General features: G+C 38.0%; 1 protein-coding gene across 1 annotated transcript in view; it reads left to right on the forward strand.

Annotated features, from left to right (window-relative positions):
• FSHR (follicle stimulating hormone receptor) overlaps window positions 1-25,649 on the forward strand; it is a gene marked incomplete at both ends in the record, with an annotated part of 82,686 nt that overhangs the window by 41,869 nt on the left and 15,168 nt on the right. The window contains 4 exons of the mRNA XM_084283500.1: window positions 14,595-14,669; window positions 15,115-15,189; window positions 21,780-21,851; window positions 23,978-24,055. Of these exons, the coding sequence (XP_084139626.1) occupies window positions 14,595-14,669; window positions 15,115-15,189; window positions 21,780-21,851; window positions 23,978-24,055 (300 nt within the window). The remainder of the gene's footprint in view (window positions 1-14,594; window positions 14,670-15,114; window positions 15,190-21,779; window positions 21,852-23,977; window positions 24,056-25,649) is intronic.

A 25,649-nucleotide genomic window follows, 5' to 3' on the forward strand; every position in this document is an offset into this window, starting at 1 on the left:
GACCAAACCAAGAACAATTTGCATACAAAATACAGTGAATATTTGTGTTGATTTTTTAAGCAGGAATATGTTTTTGATGAAGGTCTCCATATACGTGCTTCATCCTTTAAAAAATAAAGAATAATAAAGAGTGGTACCATTTGTGAGTAAACTAAACATGAAAGAATATATATATACGTAAGTATGTATATACACACATGCATACCTGTATATGTATATATGTTTATATATAGGAGTCTGGAAATGATTTCAGTTGTTAGGATTTAGAATGGAAGAAAGAAACCAAGCCAGAAAATATTTTGAATGTTTAAAGGAGCCAACGCAGCAGATGGAAATTACAAACAAATGTGAGAGAAATGCAGAATGTTGAGAAGCTATTGGTGTCTGTGTGTTTTTCAATGTAGTCAGCAGAGAATCAGAAGCTGGGGACAGTAACAGGCTGGTGTCTTTCCCCGGTCAGAACTTTGTCCCTGAGAGCTGCTAACATCAATTACTGAAGGAGGACATTCAAGAGAACATTTCTGTAACAATTACGGAGTAGTTTCTCCAGATGGAGAATACATTTTGTCCATCTCCTGGGGTGCTTTCTACTCTGAGGAGGAGAAATGTATGTAATAAATGATAAGGAATAGCTGTCCAGTGCCGATACTAAGCACAAACTCCTTGAATGGTCTCTCTGTGTTGCCTTTGTGCTGTGAAGTTTCACCACTAAAACAGGGAATAATGCAGAATTTCACTGGTGAACTAAAGTAAAATAGTCTTTGTTATTTGGAAGCATGATTTAGTTCTGTCTTGTTTGTCTATTCAAGAGAACAGAGATTTACATCTTTATGTGGAAATGTTTATCCTTTCTATGAAGTGAAGATTCTCATTAGACACGTCAGATTCTTTTGATAGTCTTGTTGTTTATTTTGAATGAGATTTTATGGTTATGTTTTTCAGCTTTGTCTTCCATAATTTTAAGACTTCTTGTGCTAGATTCTTAAGATTTTGGCTTTTCTCACCTGCTCTGTTCAAACAAACAAGTGGGATACAGTGGAATGGATTTGGTTATTTACTTCTGTTCCCGATTAGATGATGCTCCTTAGGAAAAGTGACAGTGGCAGAGCTCCATGGAGGAATTGGGATTGGACATTCCACTTGTAGGTGAATGAGAACGTTCAAAGGGGAGCAGCTTTGAGGTACTACAAGTAGAAGGAATTTTGCAAGCAGAGGTGGAAATGTGCCACTTGGAGACTGCACTGGGGAGCAGTATCCAGTGATGAACAGGTTTCAAAGAAGGTCTGAGCAGAGCTTACTGCCACTTGGAATAAGTCATTGAGGAACTCTAACCCTTCTCCAAAGGCTCTGGAAGTAAGGGGAGGGTGTTTAAACACTTTTAAGTTCTCTTCCACCTAGCCTCAATTTCCTTTGAGGTTTTTCTGCTTTATAGTTAAGTATCCTTGTTTATATTTTAATAAAAACTGCCTTTTTTGAGCTAAAAAGCCTTTTATTCTTCTTTGGATCATTCTATACAAAGGAAGGTCAAAACAGATTGTGTCAAAGCTCACAACTTGAAGTGCTGTCGTACAGCACTATCCAGATTTCCTTGCCATTACATTTTCACTGTGTGCAGTGCCTTTGCTCTTCCATTCCCAGAGCCCAAATCTCTGTGCAGAGCTGAGCTGCAGTAGAGAGGTTATCCCCAGCAGAAGAACAGAGGGCAGAGCCAAATGGCAGGACATTTTTACAGAGAGGCAAGTAAACAGATCACAGTACATCTGTGACAGCCTCCTGCCTCAGCATAATTGACAACACACACTGTTTATTTAAAAATAAGCTTTTTTTGCCTGTGTTTCTTGGTAGCAGATGTAGAAGTGCTAACAAGTAAAGTGGCTTTTCATGAACCTTCATCTGTCAGTACGAAGGAGCCTGTTTTGTGTTCCCTAGGCCCAGAATACCTCTGAAAAGCACATCATGTTTTCATCCAACTGTGCTGCCAGGCACAGAGCTTTCAGAGTAAGAGGGAACATGTTAACAGTTGAAAAAGATGGTAAAAATGATGGGAAAATTTGTCAGTGATGTGCAATCACTTGGGTCACTAGAGGAAGGACTTCCTAATGCGATGTCATCTGAGCACTGAACTTGCTTAAATCCCATTCCTTGTGTACTGTTTGTTCTCGCCTTGTTCCAGGTTTAAAGTATCCTTCCCACATAGAAATGCTGATTACAAATGTAGGGACACTGATAAAAATCTATGACATATTTATTCTTGCTTTGTTATGGTGTAAGGTCAACATCAGTCCCAACAATGTAAGCATAAGGTATCTTTTTGTCTGCAAATCTAAGAATGTTTCTATTCTCCTTGTTTTGTGAATTTGCTGATGATTTAAAAGCTTTCTACAGTTAGGTAAATGGCAAGGTTCTCCATTGCCGTGACTTCTTTTGTTCATTGGAGAGTGAGTAACAGCAGAATAGCAACCATCTACTGGGGGAGATTGTCCAGGAGTCTGCTCATTCTCTTCCAGCCATTATTGGCTCTCAGTAGCCTTTTTTAAAATCTATTGAGCTTACTCCAGCAATGACCTTGTCTAATCATATTGATTGTTACTAACTGAAGGCTAATTAGGAAGCAAGTTGCTATGGTAATTCTTGAGTCATATATATAAAGAGAAAATACAACTAAAACCACTGGTGCATGGTGACTATTAACATAGTTAAACAAATTAAAAAATATAATTCATTCAGATTAATTCTGGCATTCAAATGAAGATACAGTATGCAACAAGAAAGTTTTTCCCTTGCTACCAAACTTTACTCTTTTGTAGTCATTTTGTTCTTTTATTTGTCTGTTGTGAATTATGCATAATTTTAGGACCAAAGGACAAAGTAGAGTTTGGGTTGTTCTTCCTTGCTCCCCCATCCTTCCTCCCACACAAAATATGTCACAACAAGCTTTCTATGACAGAAGGATGACTCAGGCAAAGGGTAGTAGGACTCGGAACCTCCAGAATTCTAGGTCACTTTTCATATCCGGTCCGTGTATGTGTGATCGATGGTGTATTTTCAAATGGGTAGGTTGGTGGATTGCATACCATGAAATGCCGATCTCAGATTGTACCCTCAGGAGATGTGATTCATTACAAGGTGTGGCTGTTGCAGCCAGCTTTAATCAAAAGCCTCCTTTGGCCAAGTTTTGAAATGTCTCTGCAAAAGAGCTGGTCACTCAGTGGGTGACCAAGCTCCACTGTGGGACACTGTGGGAAGGTTGGATTATTTCAGCTGTGCTGTGGCTCATTTTTGGATGGATGGAGGATTTCACCAGTCATATCTAATAAAGTCTTTCCATCTTACTTCTAACTAAATGTGACCCAAAGGAAAACCAAGAGCTTTCTTCCCAATTTAATGGGAGTTCTCTTTCTCCTCGTATGGCACCTTACTCACCAGTCATGTCACGCACAACATTTAACTCTCCTAGTGAGTCTTCATCTCCATCTGCAGATCTTTAAGGAGAGGGAAAATAAAAGAGCATGCACCTGTTGCTACTCTTCTGGACCATTTGAATGAGGAGGCAAAACATATCTAGGAGAATCACTGAACTGGATGGGATATAGGAGTGTACTGAGTTCAGGTAGTACCCGAGTGAGTGTGAGTTTCTCAGCCTCTCTCAGTCTCCACTATACGACTTTACCAGCAGCTAAAGAAAAAAGTGAGCAGAAGTGTTAGCATGAAACTATCTGTAGGTCTCATAAATTAATCTCTTTTGTTAGTTGGGACTTGTGTGTTTATAGAGTTGTATTCATTTAACTGAAACTGAGATATAAAATTGATGACTATGAAGTGTATGCCACCTAAACAAAAGAAAAGGAGAGAGAGAGAGAGTAGAAGCTTATTGATTACGATCAACTAAATCTGAATAAAACTACACTAACAGTGAAATGAAAGCATATAATTGGAGGTTTTGCATGGTCCTTCAGTTAAATAGGTGCCACTGTAGAAATAAGTCCTGAGCCTACCATTTTGAAGTACTCACTTCATTCTACCAGCAGTTTAACGCACAGGGATGCCACAAGTTAAAAGCCTGTGTACTTACCTGCTACTTAATCCATCCAAACCAAAGGCTACTAGCTGAGAATGGGAAACAAGGGATTCACCTGGGAAATCTTTTCCCTTCCATGTCTCTTAACCAGAGAAATCTTGCAGAGGTATCTTCAAACTAGTAGAAATAATATAATGAAACTACGTTGCCTTGACTGTCAAATTATTCTGTGTAGAAGAACAAAGTATTTGTTATTCTCGATGTTTGCTTTCTGTTTATTGTACATTCCTGCATGTAAGAAAAATACAATCCTCCCCAGGGATCCACTCTAAATCCTTAGGGCTTTGGGTAACTTCAAGATAGAGAATATTTCAGAGGGAGATTTGATGATGTTCCATAATATGCGTTATATTTGTTTCCTCATTTTCTTGTGAAAACAAGCTGCTCTAGACTCAAAATGCATGTTGTTTTTTTTTTTTAGTATGACGAAAAAGCACTATAGGACTTACCTTATTGTTTTTAATTTGGTATTTAACATACACAAAACATTCATTTAAATCTGAAAGCTAAATTGTTCTCAGAGGATTGCTTTCAAGTGTCTTCACTTCTGTGTCTCTTTGTGTATTGAGCTGTGTGGTTTCTAGAGACAATACTTATTTTAAATTACAGAAAAATTATACAGCTCTCTAAAATTTAGAATGTTAATGTAAATACAGATCCAATATATTAAAATCAATGGATTTCCATGCCTTCTACAGTAAAGTGTGAAATCATCTTCAGTCTCAACCAAAGCAATGATAGTAATCAGAAATCATGCACTTCATTTTCCTTTTTTTTTATTTTTTTAATTGTATTTCATCAACACAATTTTTCCAAATGGTATTTTTTGTGGTTTGGGACATCTTCTGCTTTATCTTTTTTTTTTTTTCCCTCCTTATCAGTAATTTATTTTTTTTTAATGCTTTACTGGAAACAAGAAAGGTTTTGCCAGGCTTGTGTGGTGTGAGTACACTGCAAGTCCCAGTTTGTTTACACTGTTACAGGAAGCCAGACAGAAAAATGTCATAAGTATATGCAGTGGAGTACAGCAGGGGAAGAGATACAGCAACTTCCAAGGACAGCATCGTTTCTGTATTCAAACCACATTTCTCATTCAGCCTCCTCCATTAAGCTGTGTGGCTAGAGAGGAGTATCCCACTTACTTTTCCCTTGATGAAGGAGGAAAAACTACTTCAGATAAGGTTTTCTGCATCATCTCTATCTTCAACTTCTTTCTGTCTCCAGTTAGCCATGACACAGGAATATATGGAGAAGAGCTCCCAGGGAGACCAAAGTAGTCTTACCTAGGAGAAACAGATCACTTCCTAGCATCAGGAGTTGCCTTTTCAAAGGTTGCACCTTGTTCCTCTGAAGACTTCTCTGGAGGAATTGGTACTGAAGACTTCTGAAAGGGCTGAGTCTAGCCTGAGGAGCTTCTTTTGAAAGCACTGTAGTTGCAGATGGTAGCAGGAAGCCCTTGTTTGTCTAAACTTTCTCCAAATATGAGGTTACACAGCATAGTTGTGTCACAAACTCTCATAAACAAAGTTCATGAGCATCTTCCCTGTAAATGGAGTTCGATGTGCAGAAAGGCTCCTGCTCACTAATAATAGCGAGTAAGCACCATCATGCAGCTATTATTTTTATTGTTTTTTGTTTTAGTTTTTGTTTTTTTAATATTCTGTGTATAAACACACAAATACATACCATACAATATATTAATATATTGGATTTTCAGACAAGTTATATGACATAATTCCTTCCCCCCATGAAGACTTTCGTACCTGTGTGCAGTTTTGCAGTGTTTGCAAGTGAAGAGGATTATTTATGCCGGGGAAATGCAGGTGGAACATGTGATTTTCCTGGGAGCAAAGGTTTCATAGTGGAGATCTGATCAGTTATTTGTCAAATAAGACTCTAGATTTACTGAATCAGGCTCCTCTTTGCTGTCATCAGCTGCTTGGAAAAAAAAAAAAAAAAAAGATTAGGGATTGTATGTAATTCCCATTTTTGTATAGTGTGTCATCTGTATGTCTTCCAAGAGAGAACCTGCAGATTTGGGCTTACTGATGATTTTTGTCTGCTTTTGATAGAACAGTTGCCTCAATCAGGTAAGTCATCCTCATTACATGTTCGTTTTGTAAAGGTTTTGACTAAGTAGCTTTTTTTCTGGTGTTCATGTTTTCCATGGTATTCTGTTGCAAAGAGGGGTTTGGATTTAACTTTGGAAGCATAGTAGATCCCTTCACCAAGTAGGTTATATCTGAGTGCACCAATCAAGCAAATATTTATTCAGTAGGGTCTTGGCTGAATCTGGAGCCAAAGCTCAAAAATAAGTTTGTGGGGTCAAGCCTTCATTAGACAGAAAATAGAAGAATAGTAAGTAGTTTTTATGGAAGGAATAAATGAACACAAAGAGAAATTAAGACAGATGGAAATCTCTGTGATAGAAAAATATATTTTGCAGGAATTGTGGAACTCTGACTAAGAGAGGCCTAAATCCCTTCAAGAAGACATTTGGAAGATGTAGTGGATGAAGCAGCTGTAAGATAATGTCTGTATTCATAATTATATTTAACATTAGCCAATCTAAATATCTTTCTAATGATAGGTCAGGGGGATTTATTTTCATTGAAGTGGGTGTAACATACTGCATGATGCTCTGGCAAATATTCAGGGTCTTCTCATAAGACCAAGAACATCTTTATTGCCATAACTGAGGAGTAAGAGAGTTTCTTTTTACAATTTTCCCCTCTTAGATAAAAAGTTTATTTGTGCATTTGTGAGACACTTGTTATTCTGGATCTCCTCATTTCTGTAAGGCATTGGAGTTAGTAATGAACAGTTCTCCAGGGGCATCTCCTTTGTGTGTCTGCTTGCTTAAAACATTTTAAAACTGGCTGTTAAAGTGTCCAGGCATATCTGCTTCAAGATGGTCTCTTTTGAAAGACTTTGGGTCCTGTAAGCCAAAGTCCAAGACAATATTCCTATTGATATTTCCCTAAAATGAATTTGAACTGTAGTTTGCTACAAGAAGAGTATTGGGGTCAGGCAAGCAGCAGTCCTCTCTGGAGCAAGGCTTCCAGTTTCTTCATTCAGCTGCTTTCCTGGTTGATTATCCCCAGCATAATTTTCTCATCTGCCCAGGTCATTCTCAATAAAACTATTCATCATTAGCTGACTACCAAAGCCAGGAAAGAAGCAATAAAAGATAAGTGGCAATAAACACTGCTAGCCCATTTCCATGGGAGTTATGAGGCAGGCATAATGCTTGTGTCAGCATCTCTGGATGAGGAGGACCCTTTTTCAGCTGAACAACCACCTTCTTTACCACCAGGGTCTCAAGATCCTCTGGGGCCCATCACATCTGAGAAAGAAGTACCACTGCTAGGGTGGGTGCTTATATTTTCAAGGAATCTTTCTGCCTTTCCTATAAGCTTTCACAGTCAATGTAAAACTCTAGTGGCTTCATCACCTTCCCCACAGCAGTTTGGTTGTTGGTCAGCCAGGATGCTGGGGCAACAGGTATATCTATCTGCCCAAGTGGCTGGGCAGCACCAGGGTACAAACATCTTTCTCTGTGCCACCAGCTATGATCGGGAGGACTGAGAGTTTGTGTTTCATCTCCTCCAGAAGAGGTCCAGGCAGGGCGTCTATCTCTCTTTTTAAATGCTTCAGAAAGAGCCTCCCAATATATACGGAGGATCTCGTATGAACATATGAAACCTAAATCTCAACACCTGCATGGGTATTGCTTATTAAGTACTTTTGCTTTATAGCTACTACTCAGCCATTTTCCCTGTAGTTTGCACCTTCCAAAACTGCACACATGGCCACAATAACTCCCAGTCCACTGCAAGCAGAGTCACATCAGCATTCCTCTATTAAGAGCAGCCTGGAACTGCTTACTCAAAAAAAGAAGTGGAGATTTGGAGTTTAATTTTAGACCAAGAGAGCAGCCACAGGGTAGCAGCTCTCCATCCCAGATGTGAAGTAGAGGGTTGGTGGTGCAAGGTCAGCATGTATACTACTGGCTCCAAGCCCTGGAGCCTTCCTTCTGCTGAAGGCTGCCATTTCCTCCAAAGACCTGATCCTGGTTTGTTTGACTTGCAAGGCTTCATTCCTTTTCAGCTTTACTGGCAATAAACTAAAATTAGTATAATACATCCCCTCAGCTCTGGAGTATGAGATATCTATCCCCCCCAAAACTATACTGATTATAAAATCAATTCTTATGATGATGTGGCTTCTGTGGCTGGACTTGGTCATTATCAGCTCCAATTCTGCAGACTAATCACACGCTTTTTCAGACTAGAGAGACCAATTTAATACTGTTACATGGACAATTAATTTAATGCAACCAAACTCTCAAAAGACTTTCATCTGGATTGCTGGCATGATGCTAAAGTACTGATAGAATTAAAAACCCCTTTGCTTCAGTCAGCCATGTGGAAATTTACATTTTATTTTTCCCATGCCTGAACTGATTTACTTGAGAATATGGTGTGGTACCCTTTGGAGAAGGCAGGAAGGCACAGTATTGGCGCCTCCTGATAATCTCCTTCAAAGACTTACGTATAGACTATTTTGTTCTAAGTGTGAAATCAGTATTAATACTCAGCTGGCTAAATGGACATTACACTTAGTCAGGTCAGTATGCCGTGTGTGTGTACCTTCAGAAAAGTAAAGAGATGATGAGAAGAGTCAGTGTTTGAATTCATTTTTTGAAATGTCAATAACTACTAAGATATATTAGCCTGTAACTCCCTGGTGTTCAATAAATCATAGTAGAGAGACAAGTTTTTCATGTTCACAAGGACAGTGGCAGGATAAAGTGTCAAGTATCTATTTTTAAAAGGTTAAAATTCTCTAATACTTTTAAGAAAAATAACCTTTCTTTTGTAACCTGTCTAAATCAATGTAGTAGTATTTTGCTGTCACCATAGAGGGAAGTTTTCAAAAGGAGATTCCAGATTGGCCTGGTTTTGATCAGACCAAAACAAGTAAGAGCTCCTCTGTCTTCCACACTGAGACTGACGTACCAATGCTGAGTGTCTAATTTTTTATTTCAGACACATCACAAGCTGTTCCCAGGGGTGCTCACCCAATGAATCCTGGGTGGGATTTTCTGTGTGACACCAGCTACTGCTAATTCCTTCTTAAACTTGGCTTAAATTTTTGAATCACTAAAATCTATGAGTAAAACCAACCTGAAAAATTGCCTGATATAACTGCAGAAGTACTCTAAAGAATATGTATATCTAAAGGAAGGAAAAATTAAAATAAAATAAAATAAAATAAAATAAAATAAAATAAAATAAAATAAAATAAATAAAATTAAATTAAATTAAATAAATAAAATAAAATAAAATAAAATAAAATAAAATAAAATAAAATAAAATGTTGGCTTTCTTACCACCACCACCTTTTCTGTTAAATCAATGCAAAGCTATTGTTTTTTTGTAATATAGAGTGCCAAGGGAGGTCACCGGCACTGGGAAGTGGTACCTGGTACCTGTAGCATCAATGGTTTCCACTTCATGATCTATGTTAAACATCTATCTCTCTCTAGAATCCCAGAGTCACAGAGTCATAGAAAAACTCAAGTTGGAAGGACCCTCAAAAGATCATCAGGTCCAACCTTCCATAAGAAAATGGAGCTCGTCTTAGAAGAGATTACTTAGCACCCCATCCAATTGCATCTTGAAAACCTCCACCACATTCCTGAAGAGGTTGTTCCAGTGATGGATTGTTCTCGTTGTAAAAATTTCTTTCTTCTATCAAGATGAAAGAAAGAAAGAATTGCTTCTCCTGGTGCAATTTGTATCCATTGCCCCTTGACTTATCCATGTGGCTTCTTGTGAAGAGAGACCCCCCACCCACTCTGTAGTCACCAGTTAAGTACTGCAATACTGTGACGAGGTCCCTCCTGAGCCTCCTTTTCTCCAAGGTGAAAAGACCTAACTACTTTAGTCCTTCCATCCTCATAGGACAGGTTCTCCAGCCTTTAGATCATCTTTGTGGCCCTCATTTGGACTCTCTCCAGTCTGTCTGCATCTTTTTTGATTTGTGGGGACCAGAACTGGACACAGTAATCCAGGTGTGGCCTGGCAAGCACTGAGTAGAGAGTGATGACTGCATTTCTGTCTCTGCCAGCACTGTCCCTGTGGATACATACCAAGATCTGATTTACCTTCATTTCTGTAGTGGCACACCCTGTATATGGAAACACACACACATACGTTTTTAAATAACACATTTTCTATTGGGGAAGAAATTGCCCTATCCCTGTCTATGTGCCCCACACTGATCCTGAAAGACATTTTTCTCATAATAGATGAATAAATACCCAGTCTTTTATTCTTACATTAATTTAAAATGTGAGATCACTTGGCAGTGAGACCATTAGTTTGTGAGTTTAATGTAGTCTTGCTTTCGCTGTAAGACTTTGATTGGTTTAAGAGACTTCTTTAGAGGACTGCAAAGAAACTGGCATGAACTATAAATTCCTTGCTAATAGAATTGTTTAAAAGGCCATTTCAATGTATCTCGATTTTTATAGATGGTGCTTGGCATGCAGCTAGCTTGAAGGAGAGTATTTCCTATGCCTCATGCTGGGCTCTGTCGCAGATGTCATCGAAGCTGCAGTACCAGCCCTGCCTGAGGGCAGTTTTTCAGGCAGGTCATCTTCCTCTTCATTTTCCTGCTCTCTCCTTCCTCTGACTATTGCACATTGAAACACTGCACTACAATCAGTTCCTTCTGAACAGATAATAATGATTACTCTTTGCTGTGTTAGCAGCAAACTAAATGATTTTTCTTTGTGTGCTATTGTCACACCTTAAAGTCATCTGTTCTCTTTAAAGAAAAATAAAAAAATAGTTATCCTTCATAAAACACTTTTACTGAATTCTCTTCCCTCTTTTAGGTTGTGCTTGGGTAAACAATTTATGCTTTTAAGGATCTCTGTTTATTTCAGTAAAGTTGCGCATGCAGTGGAAACTGAGTTTAGGCAGATGCTTAACCATTTTGCAATATTGGGGTCTTAGTGGGCAGTTTGGGATTTTGGGGGTGGTTGGTTTTTCTCTTTAAGAAATTGCCCCTGATTGTTTCACATACCATATATTCAAAGGCTTGCATGCATCAGGAATTATGCTCAAATTACTGACTGGATTTTCTGTGATAGATAGCACTGGTGCTAATATTATCATTCATTACAGGCAAACAATGTAATAACAGTCCCATCTTTTGTCATGATGACATATAATAAGATCTGCATTATGAGCAATCATCTACTGATGTGTATTTATACTGTAAAACAAATCTCAGGCACAAATACTAGCCAGCAATCTGCTTTTTCTGTTTGTAGCTACTGCTGCAGGTGTTATTTGCTCTCCTCTAGAGAGGATCTGAGTCTGTTGAGTTAGTTGTTTGGTGTGAGCAGCACTGACTTACACTTCCAGTGGCAAAGATACCACTATTGTCCAAGACAGTGTTCTTCAGGATTTTGATGATCAGGGTGTGCATTTGGCACTATTTATGTTTGAATAAATTGTTCACAGAAATCATGCAAACAAAACCCAGACCGGTGCTCATTGTTCACAGCATGTGACTGCTCTCTTAAACTGAATTCTTTCTTTACTTCTCCTTCTTACCTGAATGACAGCCTGTAACAGGTACATGGAGACTCCCAAGGCCAAGAATAGTAATGTCTTCCATTAGAATAAAAAAAAAAAAAAAAAACTTCCATGCTGGGAAAAAGCTCAGAAGACTGATTCCTACCTGAAGAACTTACTTGTCTTCATGAATGTGAAGGGGGGAGGACATTCATATGGAAACCAAGTCACTCCCCAAATATCTGATCCTCCCTCACACAAGTATTATTTAATTCTTTTATAAACTTAATCTTTTAAAATCAGTTTATAGATTCCTATTCTTACTCCTCTTTCATTCCTTTCTTAAATTTGTATTCTCTTAACCTTCCAAAATGTCATGACCTGTTCATGCACTACTTTAATCAGGCCTGTATCTCCCATTTTTCAAACCAAAACAAAGCACATAATTTATCCCAGTCCTAGAAAGCCAAAACACTCTCTTGATGCAGAAACAGTCTTTTGTAAGAATTAGATTAAAATGCTTATATTGTCCAGGTTGGTTCATAGTTAGATAATAGACTGAATCATAAAAAATTATTATTCTTGACAGCCTTGAGGAAGAGATCACTACCACATTGTGGTTTCTTAATAAACCTTTTTGTCTGTGTAAGGCCAACAAATCTGTAGCACTTTGCCCTGAGCTATTTTGCGGTGTGAAATCTCTTCTGGCTAAACAGATTTATTTTGGTGTTAAAAGTTTTGCTTTTTCTATGTTGGGTTGTTTGGTTGTATGTTTTTTTTTTCAGAAAACTGCTTTTTAGACTGTGGGAAATGCCACAAAAACATCCTTGGTGGAGACTTGTGTGTTCATTCACTATGGTACAGCACAGCAGGGGCAGCACCAGCTCCCTCCACAATGAATGATAACCCTGGGAGCTGGGAGTCATCTCCTATCTCTCCCATGGACTTGCTGCATGAAGCCTTGAAAAAGTCACTTCTCATTTCGTACCCATTTTCACCACTTCCCTTTGTCTGTTTAGGTGGGAAGCTTTCAAGTGCAGCATACCTTGTGATGGCTGGGTACGTCACATAGCATGAAGGAAACCAGCCGAAGCATTTTGTTGGTGATGAAACCTAAATGATAAAGAGGGGCATGTTCACATGTGAGCTGGTGCTTCAGCACTGTTAAACTCTTTCCCATCACAGAATCACAGAATTTCTAGGTTGGAAGAGACCTCAAGATCATCGAGTCCAACCTCTGACCTAACACTAACAGTCCCCACTAAACCATATCCCTAAGCTCTACATCTAAACGTCTTGTAAAGACTTCCAGGGATGGTGACTCCACCACTTCCCTGGGCAGCCTGTTCCAATGTCTAACAACCCTTTTGGTAAAGAAGTTCTTCCTAAGATCCAACCTAAAAGGTTGGATCATCAAGGTGTGACTACAAATCGCTCCCCTACCAGTAGCCTATTGGTCAGTCCTCATCTACTTTTATTTGCTTATTCTCTAGTTACCAGAGCAGAGAGCTGGATTTCTTCTCTCAAAGCCTTGAGTATACAGAGTTATTAAACTAAAATTTACCAAACCACTGAAGTGTTTTTTAAAGCAGAAAAGGTCAGATGAACAATTTATCTTCTTTTGCAAGGCTTTTGTTGTCTTAAATGGGTGGGTAATTTGTCAGGTGTACTCCAGTTGTTACTTAAAGGTAGTGGAATAATTTTTATATTACTTGTAATAATATTGGCATTTTTTTGACTGTTGACTGTGCATTGAATCGATTGTAACACAATCCATTATTGTACCTCAGACCTATTTGAATCTATTTGCAGCTATCACAATTTCAAAAGAACAAGTTATCCAGGAGCAAGTGATAGCCACTTTACAATCTGACTATTTATTCAAGGTTTAATTCCAAAAATGTGCAAAGTTATATTACCAGAAAAATCCAATAGACCATCACACTATCACCGAGTTATATCTACATTATTATATTTACTATTTACTGATCCCAGCCCGGGAAATAGCATTTTTGCAACATTTACAAAAATGGTCATGTTGAATCTTTTGGCATAGTCATCTTCACCCCAACTTTCCTGGTCATTGTCAGCATAAGGGAAGGAATCAGTATGGGTTGCACTGCAATAATTCCCCCCTTAGTTACCAGGAGAATTCTTGAACTCTGAATTATATTAAAGCCCGAGCTATCTCTTTGCCATCCCATAGATTAAGGAAGCAATGATATATGTCCTCTGGACTAGCAAGAGATGTATTCTGGTGTGTTGATAACAGAAAACTAGCCATTTTTATTCTGCAGTTCTGTGGCTGCAAGTGGGCATTAATCATATATATAAAAGATTAAATAGGGTTTTCTCCAGGGTGTGGAAGAGTTCTTAACATCTGTGGTCTCCAGCTTCTGTCAATAAGGATGTGTCTGTTGGTGACTTAATTTTAATCTCTGAAGTTTACATCGGGTCAATATAGCAGCATGTCTTACTTGCTGAGGCTGTGTCATATTTCTTGGGAACTTCATAGCTGTTTTCTCCATTTCAATCACCTTTCATGCCCTATTTTCTGCACTGGGTTAAAAGCTTTCATTAAGTCTCCATCGGTAATTAGTGATGTCAGAGATCCAGTAGCCAGTGGTGGTGCCTTTCAATACACGCAGGTTGTGGTGACAGAAGGAGGTGCAAGACTGCTTTTTTAGAAACAGGCTTCAGCCTCAGAAGATGTATTGTTCTGGACTGTCATTGTTTGCCTTTGGTGGCAGCTCATAGGCATTTCTGAGGTCTGTTTTGTTATCTGATGTCACCTGATTTTTAAAACTGATCTGTAATCTAGAAAGAAGTTCCATGTGAGTTTTTCTCTTGTCCATTCTCTGCTTTCACCCTTTGGCTGAAAGCATTGCTTGAAATATCTTGACTTTTTAATTATTTTTCAGAGAGATCTCACAGAATGATGCCTTGGAGGTCATAGAAGCAAATGTGTTTTCCAACCTTCCCAAACTACATGAAATGTAAGTAATGAGCAATCTAAATTCAAAGAATACAATTATAAAGATGCATTATAGACAAGTATCAAGGTTTTGCAGTTTGGTTCAGGTAAACTCTGAAGAATCCATAGTAATACAAGAACATTGGAAATCTCCCTCTGTCTTTCCCATGTTCTTATCTAACACTCATTCTTTCCCTGGTCAGTATGAAACCTATCCTCAAACCACTGCTGATATCAGAAAGCAGTGGGGTCTGCCAGTCTGTGATAGGCTGCTATTTGGAAGTAGATCTGCTCTCCAAAAAAAAAAAATATATACATATATATATATATAAAATAATAATCTGTCACAGTATTGTACAGTACCACTACATCCTGGGGCAACCACACATATTTTAGGATGCAAGCACAGACAGTTTAAGATCAATATATTGATGTATTTCTTCTGATGTTTCACTTTCTCTTTGCAGAAGAATTGAGAAGGCCAACAACCTCGTGTACATTGATCAAGATGCCTTCCAGCACCTTCCAAGCCTTAGATATTTGTAAGATTTTTTTGCTTTTTGAAAGTACTATAATCATTTTAAATGATACAGATGTCTTTCCATCCAACCTGTGCTAAGCAATTTGATGATGACAAGGTAATGCCATGTCTTCGCTTCCCCACCCCACACACTAAGTTGTGTATTGTCAATCCACATTTTCATACACAAGCCTGTACGTGGTCCTCAGAAAAGCTGAAGGTAATAATGTCTATGAAGAATCTATGGAGATTCTCCAATGATCTCCACACACTAAATATTTGAGCTTTTCTAAGTAACAAGTGGAAACTGAGTGATGAGAGAAGGATGTGGGAATTTTTTTCATGGCAATGAAAACAGGTCTAAGTGGAAATTCCTCCTGCAAACTTTAGGATAAAAAATCTCTCATCTCTGTTTGCTATGGCTCTGTCTTCTGTTAAACTTCATACACATGGTCTTAAGCATTCAAATTCTCTTTTCTTTAGCAATGACAGTGCTATAGCAATGATTTTCACTAACACTGGATGCGAGATGATTAAAACCTTAGAATGCAAATGTACTGGTGTATGCGATAACTTTATTTTATTAGTCAGCTTCATCGAGAATGCAGTTTGCACAACTGTGGTTGCCACATCTGCTCTCATGGGGTTGCCATCACAATTCAGTGATAATTTAAGCCATCCTTAAAATAAACTACTACCCAAAATATTTTCACAGCTTTTAGCGTGTGACCTTAACATGACTAATGACATCTCCTCTGCTATGTATTAAAACCCAAATGAAGTCCAATTAACTCCATTTAGTGGTAATTGTTTTTAATGGCTGTAGCTTAAATAGGCTCCTACAGTGCTCTTTGCTGAACAGTATATATACCAAACAGGATATTATCTGGACTTTCATATGTCCATCCTGCTGAGCACATATACCCAACCTTCTTTTCCTTGCTCATATAAGAAGCTTTGCTGATCACAATATCTACTTTTGAGTAAATAAGTGCTTAATTGTCTGGTTAGCTGCTTCTTAAAGATGGGATAAAATCAGGTCAGTGGTCCAATAAGCATGAGTGTTTCGAGTCTCTGAAAATCACTGGTGTCTGGCAGATTCTGGGCTTAGAAATGGCAAGAGACACTGGCTTGAATTTGAACTTCAAGATTCAAGATTTAAGATTTGGACTTTAAGAGATAAGGTTTATTTAGCGCTATACAATGTATCCCATTTCCTACTGACTCCACTCCTTGTATCCCATTAATTAGGTAGTTTATTGGCATTACTGGTGTTTTCCACTGGTCCCTCCTTTCTCTGTTTTTCATAGAAAGCTTTTCCAGAAACACAATGATTTGGTGACTAGAAAATTTCTTCAGATTTAATCCATGGCCATTTAATTCAAGTTCATTTTCATTCCAAAACTTTTCTCTAATTTAAATAGAAAAAATCCATCTTTGGTGTTTAATACACTAATGGATTCATATTTCTTCCACTGTATGTTTTTATTTTATTTTATTTTAGGAGGCAAAAAAAGACTCTTGCAAGACTGTGAATAATACAAAAGATGCAGACATCATTGCTTCTAAAGTCTGAACTACTGAATGTGTCTTTCATATTAATGACAAGGTTTGAGGTAGCTGCACCTTTGGCTTTGGTGAAGTGACATCAGTTAACATCACAGGAATATGGTTAAAACACTTTAATCGAGATAGCTTTTCAGCAGTTTCTGAGCTATGTTCCCCACTTAAAAAGGGCAGATGTGTCTGAATTAGTAGAGCAGATACCTGCTGGTAAATTGGCTTACCCTCAGATGCCCTGGTCCCCCAGGGGCATCTCCAGCTGGGGTCCACACCAATTTTCCAAATAGACCACAGTGAAGCAAGAGAGCTGGAGAGGAAGTCATGTACTTGGAGAGGTCCTTGGCCCAATCTTCTGCTGTAGACCTTGCTGTAAGACCTCTGTAATCCTTCCTGGTCTGTCCCACAAAGCAGAATAGCTGACACAGGCACCCCTGAATCTTAGAATAAAGAAGTTTAGTGAGACCCACCTGCAACCAGCACAGAAAAGCAGGGTGCTCTTGTATGTGCACATTGCTTTGAGCTTGTTGTGATTCTTCCTTAAGTTTCCAGCCTCAGTGGCAGGCTGGCAGTGTATGAGACATGTAGTCTGTCTGATTCTTTATGACAGTGCCATGGTTATAACAGAACTGTTAAAATGCAGTTCAGAAAATCTTGCAGGAAAAAAATATATATGTATGTGTGTGTGTGTATGTATTTACTAGACATTTTCAGAAGGAAAATTTAAAAAAAAAAAAAAAGATTTGAGAAAAATTAATCAGTGTTAATGCATGAGATGGAGGCTAGGCACCATAGTCCATCAGTTTAATGACCTTTGCAACTGTTGCTTCCAAGACTTTATCTGTGCTGCTTCAAAAATAGTCATATAGCCACTAGATCTTATTTATTGGCAGGCAAGAAGCTCTGGCTAACATTGTCAGCCCTCTCATCAGCTTTACGGGCTCGTTATAGCCACTAGCAGTTGAACATGAATATGCTTTTATCTGTGTCAACTTGAGTACAAATACATTTTCCACTCACCCTACTCCCTTTGTCTCCTGCATCATCATTACTAGTATGGCCAAAATACTATGGCAAGAAAAATACTTCTAAAATCCAATGCTGAAATTTCCTAAGCCTTCTAGAAAAATGCAACCTAAACTTTCCTGCCAGTCTTTTAGAAGAGGATATGAAGAGGATTGTTAATTGGTCTTCTTGGATATGTGCCAAAGAGACAGACTGCTTCGAAATGGTAACTTGTTGACCTTTTCATGGGTACAAGATTATTTGTCTGGCTCTCATTAGGGAGAGCTGTGGCATTGTCTGTTTAATAATGCAGTGATGGCTTTTCAAACCTATTTTCTTTCCAAAATTAGTTCTATGTCCTTTGGTTGTTTTTACAGTGCATGCATGGATGTTCTGTATTAAGCAATCTCATCTTAAAATAGAAAGGTTTAAATGTGACACTTTTTTTCAGATCAATTTTAAGGGCATACAGCTAGATTGTTGGTGGGAAGGGAAAGGTAGGCCATGAAAATGTTTTTTATCTCTAAAATATTTTTCATTATGGAGAGAACAGCCCAGCCCCAAAGACTCGCAGATGCTTGTACATGCCTGTCCTTATCTCATGGAGAGCCTGACACATGTATGCCTGGCATGCTTCTTAAATCCAGTCTGTATTTATTGCAGATGCAGCTAGTCATGCTTAATAGAGATATCCACATTGTCTGCAATTGTCCACAAACTGATGACCCTTCTCATAGAATGGGATTTTCAATCAGAAGAGATGATCCATTCCATCCTTTTGTATGGGAGCCTCATGTTTAAAGACCTTGCCCAGCAGTGAGTGCCATGGATTATAGACTCAGCATAGCCTGCAAGGCCAGTTCACATGAGTCAGAGGACTTTCTTGCTGGAGTGCAGTACAAAGTCACTAGTGTGATTAAGGGGCACATAAATAATACGTCCCGAGTGATGCTCTATTTAACTCAGCCTACCTTGCATTTGCAATTTAGCCAACATCCTCAATAAATTGATGGAGTAAACTATGGTCCAGGTTTTGTCAGAATAACTCCTACCAACTTGGTATTAAAAAGGCCTGGAAATTTGCTCTATCTGGAAATAAGCAGCCAGAATCTTCCAGGAATTAGTTACTGAAAAATTTTTGTTCTCTGGTGCTCTTGGTGCAATGTTTTCTTAAATGCTGACTCCAGTAAGCCTTTTCAGAAAGATAATTAAAGCTTTGGAAAGCAGCCATCAGCCATTTGAAAAACAGGTTCTTACTGAGCTGTTTATATATGGCAAGGGGGAACTTAGTTAAAGCACAGATTAAAGAGGACACTTGTTTAAAGCAAGGCTACTAAGGATGTATACATTATATGGTAAACATATTGACAAAACTGTCCTTCAAGAAAGATATTCAGAAAATTGGATTATCTACATTCTAACAAGATTATCCACTTAAAGGCCTCTGGAGATTTGTTGGCTGAATAAAAAGAGAAGAGAGATCTAGGCCGCACTCTAGCTAAGTATTTTTTCAGTTCTTTTTCTGCAATTAATTAAAAGAACATCCTCTCCTATTCCTAATCACTGTTCTGTGCCTCTGTGCAATCAGTACCTCATACCCTTAGATTTACTTCAATATGTAACAATTTGTTGAAGATGCTTTTCTCTTCATCTCATGCTGCTCACTCATGTGATGTCAAATCACCAGTGTAAACTGAACCCTGAGCAATTTTGGATTACTTGAAAGATCAGTAGTATTGCGTCACGCAAGGCCTTGAATGTGTTTATTCACATATATAAGGCAAAACCCCTCCTAACCAGTATTGCATTTTGAGTTTGGATTAAGTTGCCACTGGGAGTAGTGCTTGAACAGCATATAGTAGAGTACCATCATCCTTCACTACCAGAACAAGAGGATCGAGCTTTCCTTAGGAAAGTAAAGTAGAAAGGAAAGCTTTTCATGTCTTCTTGGTTCTGCAATAACCACACAATATTTGGAAGCAGTTTGCTTCTTCATTTACCTATTAAAGCAAATGCGTGCTGTAATTTGTATTTAACAAGTGGCTCTTAAAATTAATTGCATGAATTTTTAGCGTATGACTCATTTAAAAGTAAAGGCACCTTTCAAATAAAACCCTCTACTTCTCCAATGATTTAAAGAGTGTACTTTAAAATACTATAAGGGGGGATTTGAAGGTTCTTCTTCTATTGCTTCTAATATTTTTTTTATTTTTTTTGCTAATTCCTTTCACAAAGTATAAGTGCAGAAGTACTTTAAATAATAACAGGCTTATGAAATCCACCTGTTTCATTAATCCTGCTTTCTATTTAAGTACATGCAATAGTTTTTCAAAGGCATTTTTGTAGAGCTTTCTTGGTCACACATGACAGCTGTGATTTTTAAGCTAACGTAATGTCAGACCACTCTGACTCCTGGGATGAAACAGTCAATGACATTTCATCATTTCCAAATTGGCTTCATGAATATTCACTACACTTCTTTAATTTTTTCCTACATATAATGCAATGCTTTTTGTTATGAGGAAGATAACCAGTTGGCTTTTCAATATGAACCTCTGAGAATATCCAAATACTACCTCAGAAAGCTCAGATGAGTATTCCTACAAGTGAATGACTATTTATGGACCTTTTTGGTCCTTATGGATTTGGTTGTCACAGTTGGCTGTTTGGTTTCAGTTCAGTTCATAAAACTTGAAAGTCTGCAACTGTTCTGAAATGGTCTAGGTTCATAATAAACATCAAATGAATGCCTTTACTTTTTTCCAGTCTCAAGCAGTGCTTTTCATCACCATCTAACACCATTCAAGAATGAATCTGCCCCAAAAAAATCGCATCCAGTAATGGAAGGATATTGTTCTATTTAAGTGCCAAGATAAAAAATACCTTCCATATACTACATATACTTCCATTATACTACACCTTAAAGAACCAATATGTTCAGTAAGATATTCTCTACATCTCACACAGTAAAAATACAAAGAGATAATTACCCTTTCAAGAACCCGTATTTTCTTTCTTTGGTAGCATAAGCATGGTAATGAGACATTTTGGTGGCTGGGACAAACTCCAGCTCTTCTTTCCTACTGCACTTCCCCAGCCAGGCACTCCACCCTCCTTCCAGCCATCAAACAGCCAACAACCTTCTCTTTCTGCATGGCAATATCGTTTGTTGCTCCTGTCCTACACTTACTACTGTTCTGGACAACAAAAATTGCTTAACTGGACATGGTGCAGCTCTGTCAATAGCTGTGCCTCCTTTTCCTCCCTGGCTGTGGGCACAGGATTGTCCTTCAAAGTCAGCATTTCTGGGACAGTGTTTCACAGATGTGAACAGCAAAACAGAAGCCAGCAGTGCCCAGTATGGAGGAAGGTGGTTAAATGCCGAGAATCAAGACCATTTCCCATCAAGCAAACTGCTGAAATGTTCCAATGTATTCGGTTTCTTGCTATCAACAGTGCTTGGGAACATTGTCCTAACTTTCTCTCACTTTCATGAAATAATAATATTTCCAATTGAATTAATGTATCATCATTTAGATAAGAAGATTAAAATTGTGGTAAGTGAATTTGTATTTTTTTTATTTGAAGAGCTACTATGAAAATTGTTGGACGTGGTGCTTAGTGACATGGTTTATTGGGTGACAATGGTGGTAGTGGTATGGTTGAGCTAGATGGTCTTGAAGGTCTTTTTCAACCTTAATGATTCTATGATTCTCTGAAAATAATTATCCTGTGTCAGTGTGGTTGATTTCTTAGAATAAGGTGTGGGAATTAACACTGAAGATATCCTGAGATCATCAGGAGAAAATGTAATTATCCCAGATATGTTTTCTCCCTTGACTGCAGTGGGGGAGAACTCAACTTGCACTTTTGACAAAAACCTTTTTACATTACAATATCAAGATTCTTGTGGGTAGATGCTGGGTATGTGGTGAAAGCCTACTTCTTGTGGCTTACATTTTAAGTACAATCTACTTTCTTCTTTTTTAGTTATTGCTTCATTCTTGGGACAGAATTAATAATTGTAATTTCTCCTCTCTTCTTTAGGTTGATATCAAATACTGGCCTTAGATTTTTACCTGTTGTCCAGAAGGTGCACTCCTTCCAGAAAGTTTTACTGTAAGTTGTAATGCTTTTAAAAGCTCCTTTTGAACATTTTGCTGTTCTAACAAAATCTTTCAAGATGTGATTGCCCTTATGCTTGCCTATTAGCTTCATGATAGCATTTTGGGTTGCAATTTTGTAGGCATTGATGTTAATGTCGCCTAAAAGGTCTCAGTATTCTCTAGTTCTCCTTTCTATCAAGCATTGTAGCTTGCAGTCTACTGACTACTCTTCCATTAACTACATTATAAATGCACAGCCAGATGTCTCAGGGGACTAGTAGTCCCCTGAGTTCTGTTTCAGTGGTTGAAATTCAAGCCAGGCTGGTGGAAGTGGAAATTTGTTGGCATCTGGTGACAATTCTCTAGCCTGCATAGAAGGAGTTGCTGATCTTGGTGCCATTTTCAGTAGACAGATGGCCACAACAAAGAAAACAAAAAACAAGGAAAAATAACTCTACCATGCTCATTTTTTTTCACTGGTAATAAAACTGTCCAGGGAATAAATTATATTTTTCTAAGAAAATTTCCAGTGCCAACACACTTTTTTTTCTGGAAAAAAAATGTATATATCAAAATTCGAGGTTTTTGATGGAAAAATATCTTGACATAAATTTTCCCATCAGTTCTGAGTATAACTGAATGCAGAAAACCTGAGAAATGGGCAAATATTTATTCTCTTCTTTTGAACAAGATATATTACTGGTGCATAGGACAAGTTTTGAATCTTCAAGTCCCTGATTAGAAGATTAAAATCTGCAGAAACATGAATCATGCAATTGTCTTAGTAAGAGCCATCAATATAAATAAAAATGCATAGAAAGCATACAGGGAGACACTTGAATATTGTATACCCATATAATATACAAAATACACTTCTGTAATACACTTGTAATTTTGAGAACTGCCCTTCAGGGCTCCTTGAAACCATCAAGCAAATACAATAGGTGTGGAGCTACAGAAACTTCCTCCAAAAAACCTTTATCATCAGTCTTAACTAGACTTGAATTACCATGTTCTGCTGAGAAAGAGATATTTTCTTCAGGTGAAATTCCTTACTTTCTGTAAGAATAACTAGGCCTTGACATTGCTTAAGACCTGAAGAAGACCTTAGTTCAAACCCCACTGAGGTCAATAAGAAGAATCTTGCTGGCATCAGTTGTGCCAATATTTAAATCTCAAAGATAGATCTTGATGGGTTATTGAGGTTTATAAGGGCCTCATTGTTTCCCCATAGCAGTAGGAAACTTTTGCTTCTATGGCTGCTGCACTCCCTCCCTATTCCTACCTCTGCTGATCTCAACGTGCGGAAGTGTGGAAGTGTCAGCTAATGCAGTGTTGTGAATGGTAACACAGTTGTGGTTAAATAACTGTCAGTGCAAGATAATTTTGGAATGGCTTTTAACTTCAAGCTTTGCAGATAATTCATTTTGTTCCATGCTTTCCAACAGAAACAGCATGAAAACAACCATATCCCCAGTCTAAATTATGAGTAATACTGTTTAACTTCTTTGAGGTCTATTTTGAGCAAGCAACAGAATGTATATCTGCCGTTCTTTTTGTGCATCAGTCAAAACTGCTGAAAGACTGAAATGCATACTTGTCACTTCAACAAACTGAACTGACAGGGGTCCCATGTCTGAAGTTCTTAAGCACATACAAAAGCTTATAATCAAACACATTGACATTAGGAGGGAAACTATTCATGGAACTATATTCATTTAGGTACCCTGCTGAATCAGGCCAAAAAGGCTAATAGCTTTTCCATCTTCTGTTTGGGAGGCTCAGAGAAGTGGTGGCCTCCCAACCACTCAACTTGCATTTTCTGAATAGTGTATTTTCTGGAGGAACTATTCCATCCACATTAGGGTTATGAGACCAAGGTTCTATGCATTCTAATGGCTTAAACCATTCTGGGAGGCAGGTATGGGGATGTGGAGAACAAGAATATAGAAATGCTTTGCCTTTACCTTTTTCTGTCAGAAAGGTTTGCTCTCTTAAAAACTCAAGTCATCAGCCTTTGCATAAAACAGTTCCTCAGACTGAATATAAGAAAAAATACCATGTTTGAAATATCTTTGCATATTGAGAGGCTTACAGACATGCAAAAAGGTGTAGTTTATATTGTATTTTATTTTTCAGAGATATTCAAGACAATATCAATATACGTACAATTGAAAGAAATTCATTCATGGGCCTGAGTTCTGAAAGTGTGATTCTGTGAGTAAGACATAACAAACCCATTCTTCTTCTTTCTAGCTTGTTCCTTCTTCAGAAATGGGTTGAGAGGATGGTCTCTTTTCTATCAGCTTCCAAATTCAATTATAAGTTTTAGACTTCTCCTCTACCTCCAAAATCTCTGTATTCTGCTTTACTGTCATGAAAAATGAATGCTTTTGTGGTTTTTGTTGTATTCTAATTCTGGCCCTAATTTTAGAACCACAGTGTAGAATGAATTTCATAATTACTGGTGCCAAGGTTAAATGTATTCCACCTACAACAACAACTCATGTGGTACAAATTGTGTTCAAAAGGATGGTGTGACATAAATATTTACAGTCAGACACATCATTCAAAGAAGTTTGTTACTCAGGCAAAATATATGTAGGTGTTTTGGAAATATGGTATATTTGTATACAGAGTTAATGCATTGATACAGGCCAGTTCACTATGCAGTTTCATGCTGTGTGGTTAGATGACTTTTTGTTTGATTTGAACGGTCATGTTTTTTAATAAACTACTTAGCTTCTTTGATCCTTTCTGTTAGTATATCAAAATGCATTGTGTGCTTAATAACAAGCTGCCTTAATTTTGCCTAGCCAGAGTGGAAAAATTTCCCAGTGTGTGTGCCATTTACCTCTCATACCAAAACAGGCAAGCAAGAACTGATTGATTTGGTTCGCATTGATTTTGGTGGGACACAGTCAGGCCACCAATACTTGAAGAGAGGACAGTAAAAAGTCACTTGACTGTTACTTCTCCTTTTTCCCTATCAGTTGTCCACAATCTGTATGTCAAGTTCCCTGAAGTTTTTAAACAGACAGACACAAACACACACACACACAGCTGAGATATGCATTCAGTTAACTCAAACATATTCAAGTAACAATACACCAAATGTACTTATTTTTCTCCTCTGATAAAAGTATTTGCTAACTACATAAGACTTGTTTTTGTCAGACTACTACATAACACATACCTTATTTATTTCCATAATACTACTATGGGGTGAGATATACATGCCGGATTTTAGTGGGATTTGACATCCCTATACCACTCAAGCATTCCAAACACCCAGGACCCAATGAACCTCCACAGTGTGGGGAGAGCCAGTTTTACTAGGTTTACTGTAGCAGGCTCCCAGCATGTTCAAGCCAGTAATTTGGATTACATCTAAGCTTACTCTATGCAGGGGTCAATACAGAGCAGGTGAATTTTAAGTGGGTTTTAAATATACTGATCTAGCCAGGGACTTGTGAGTAAAAGTCCATATGTCCAAGCTCTGGATCTGTGCCTCTATTGTCACTTGTTGCTATCATAAGACTTCCAGTTTATTCAGGGGAGTCAGTAAGGATGCTGGTTGAAGTGAGGAGAGAATTTGTCTCAATAGAAGCTTGCCCAGGTAACAATGCAGAAAGAACTACAATGAAACCTTGGGATTTAGTTAAAATTTTGTTTTCTCTTTTTACTGCTTGAATGCAATTTACCAGGTGACAGGAGTCCACACTGCATGGCAACAGTAATTCAGATTTTATGTCCTTAGTATCTCATTGTATTAGCATAATATTCAGTGAGAGAAAACAGTAAGAGCTAA

The sequence above is a fragment of the Netta rufina genome, assembly GCF_964035555.1.
Source record: "Netta rufina genome assembly, chromosome: 3".
Lineage (NCBI taxonomy): Eukaryota > Metazoa > Chordata > Aves > Anseriformes > Anatidae > Netta > Netta rufina.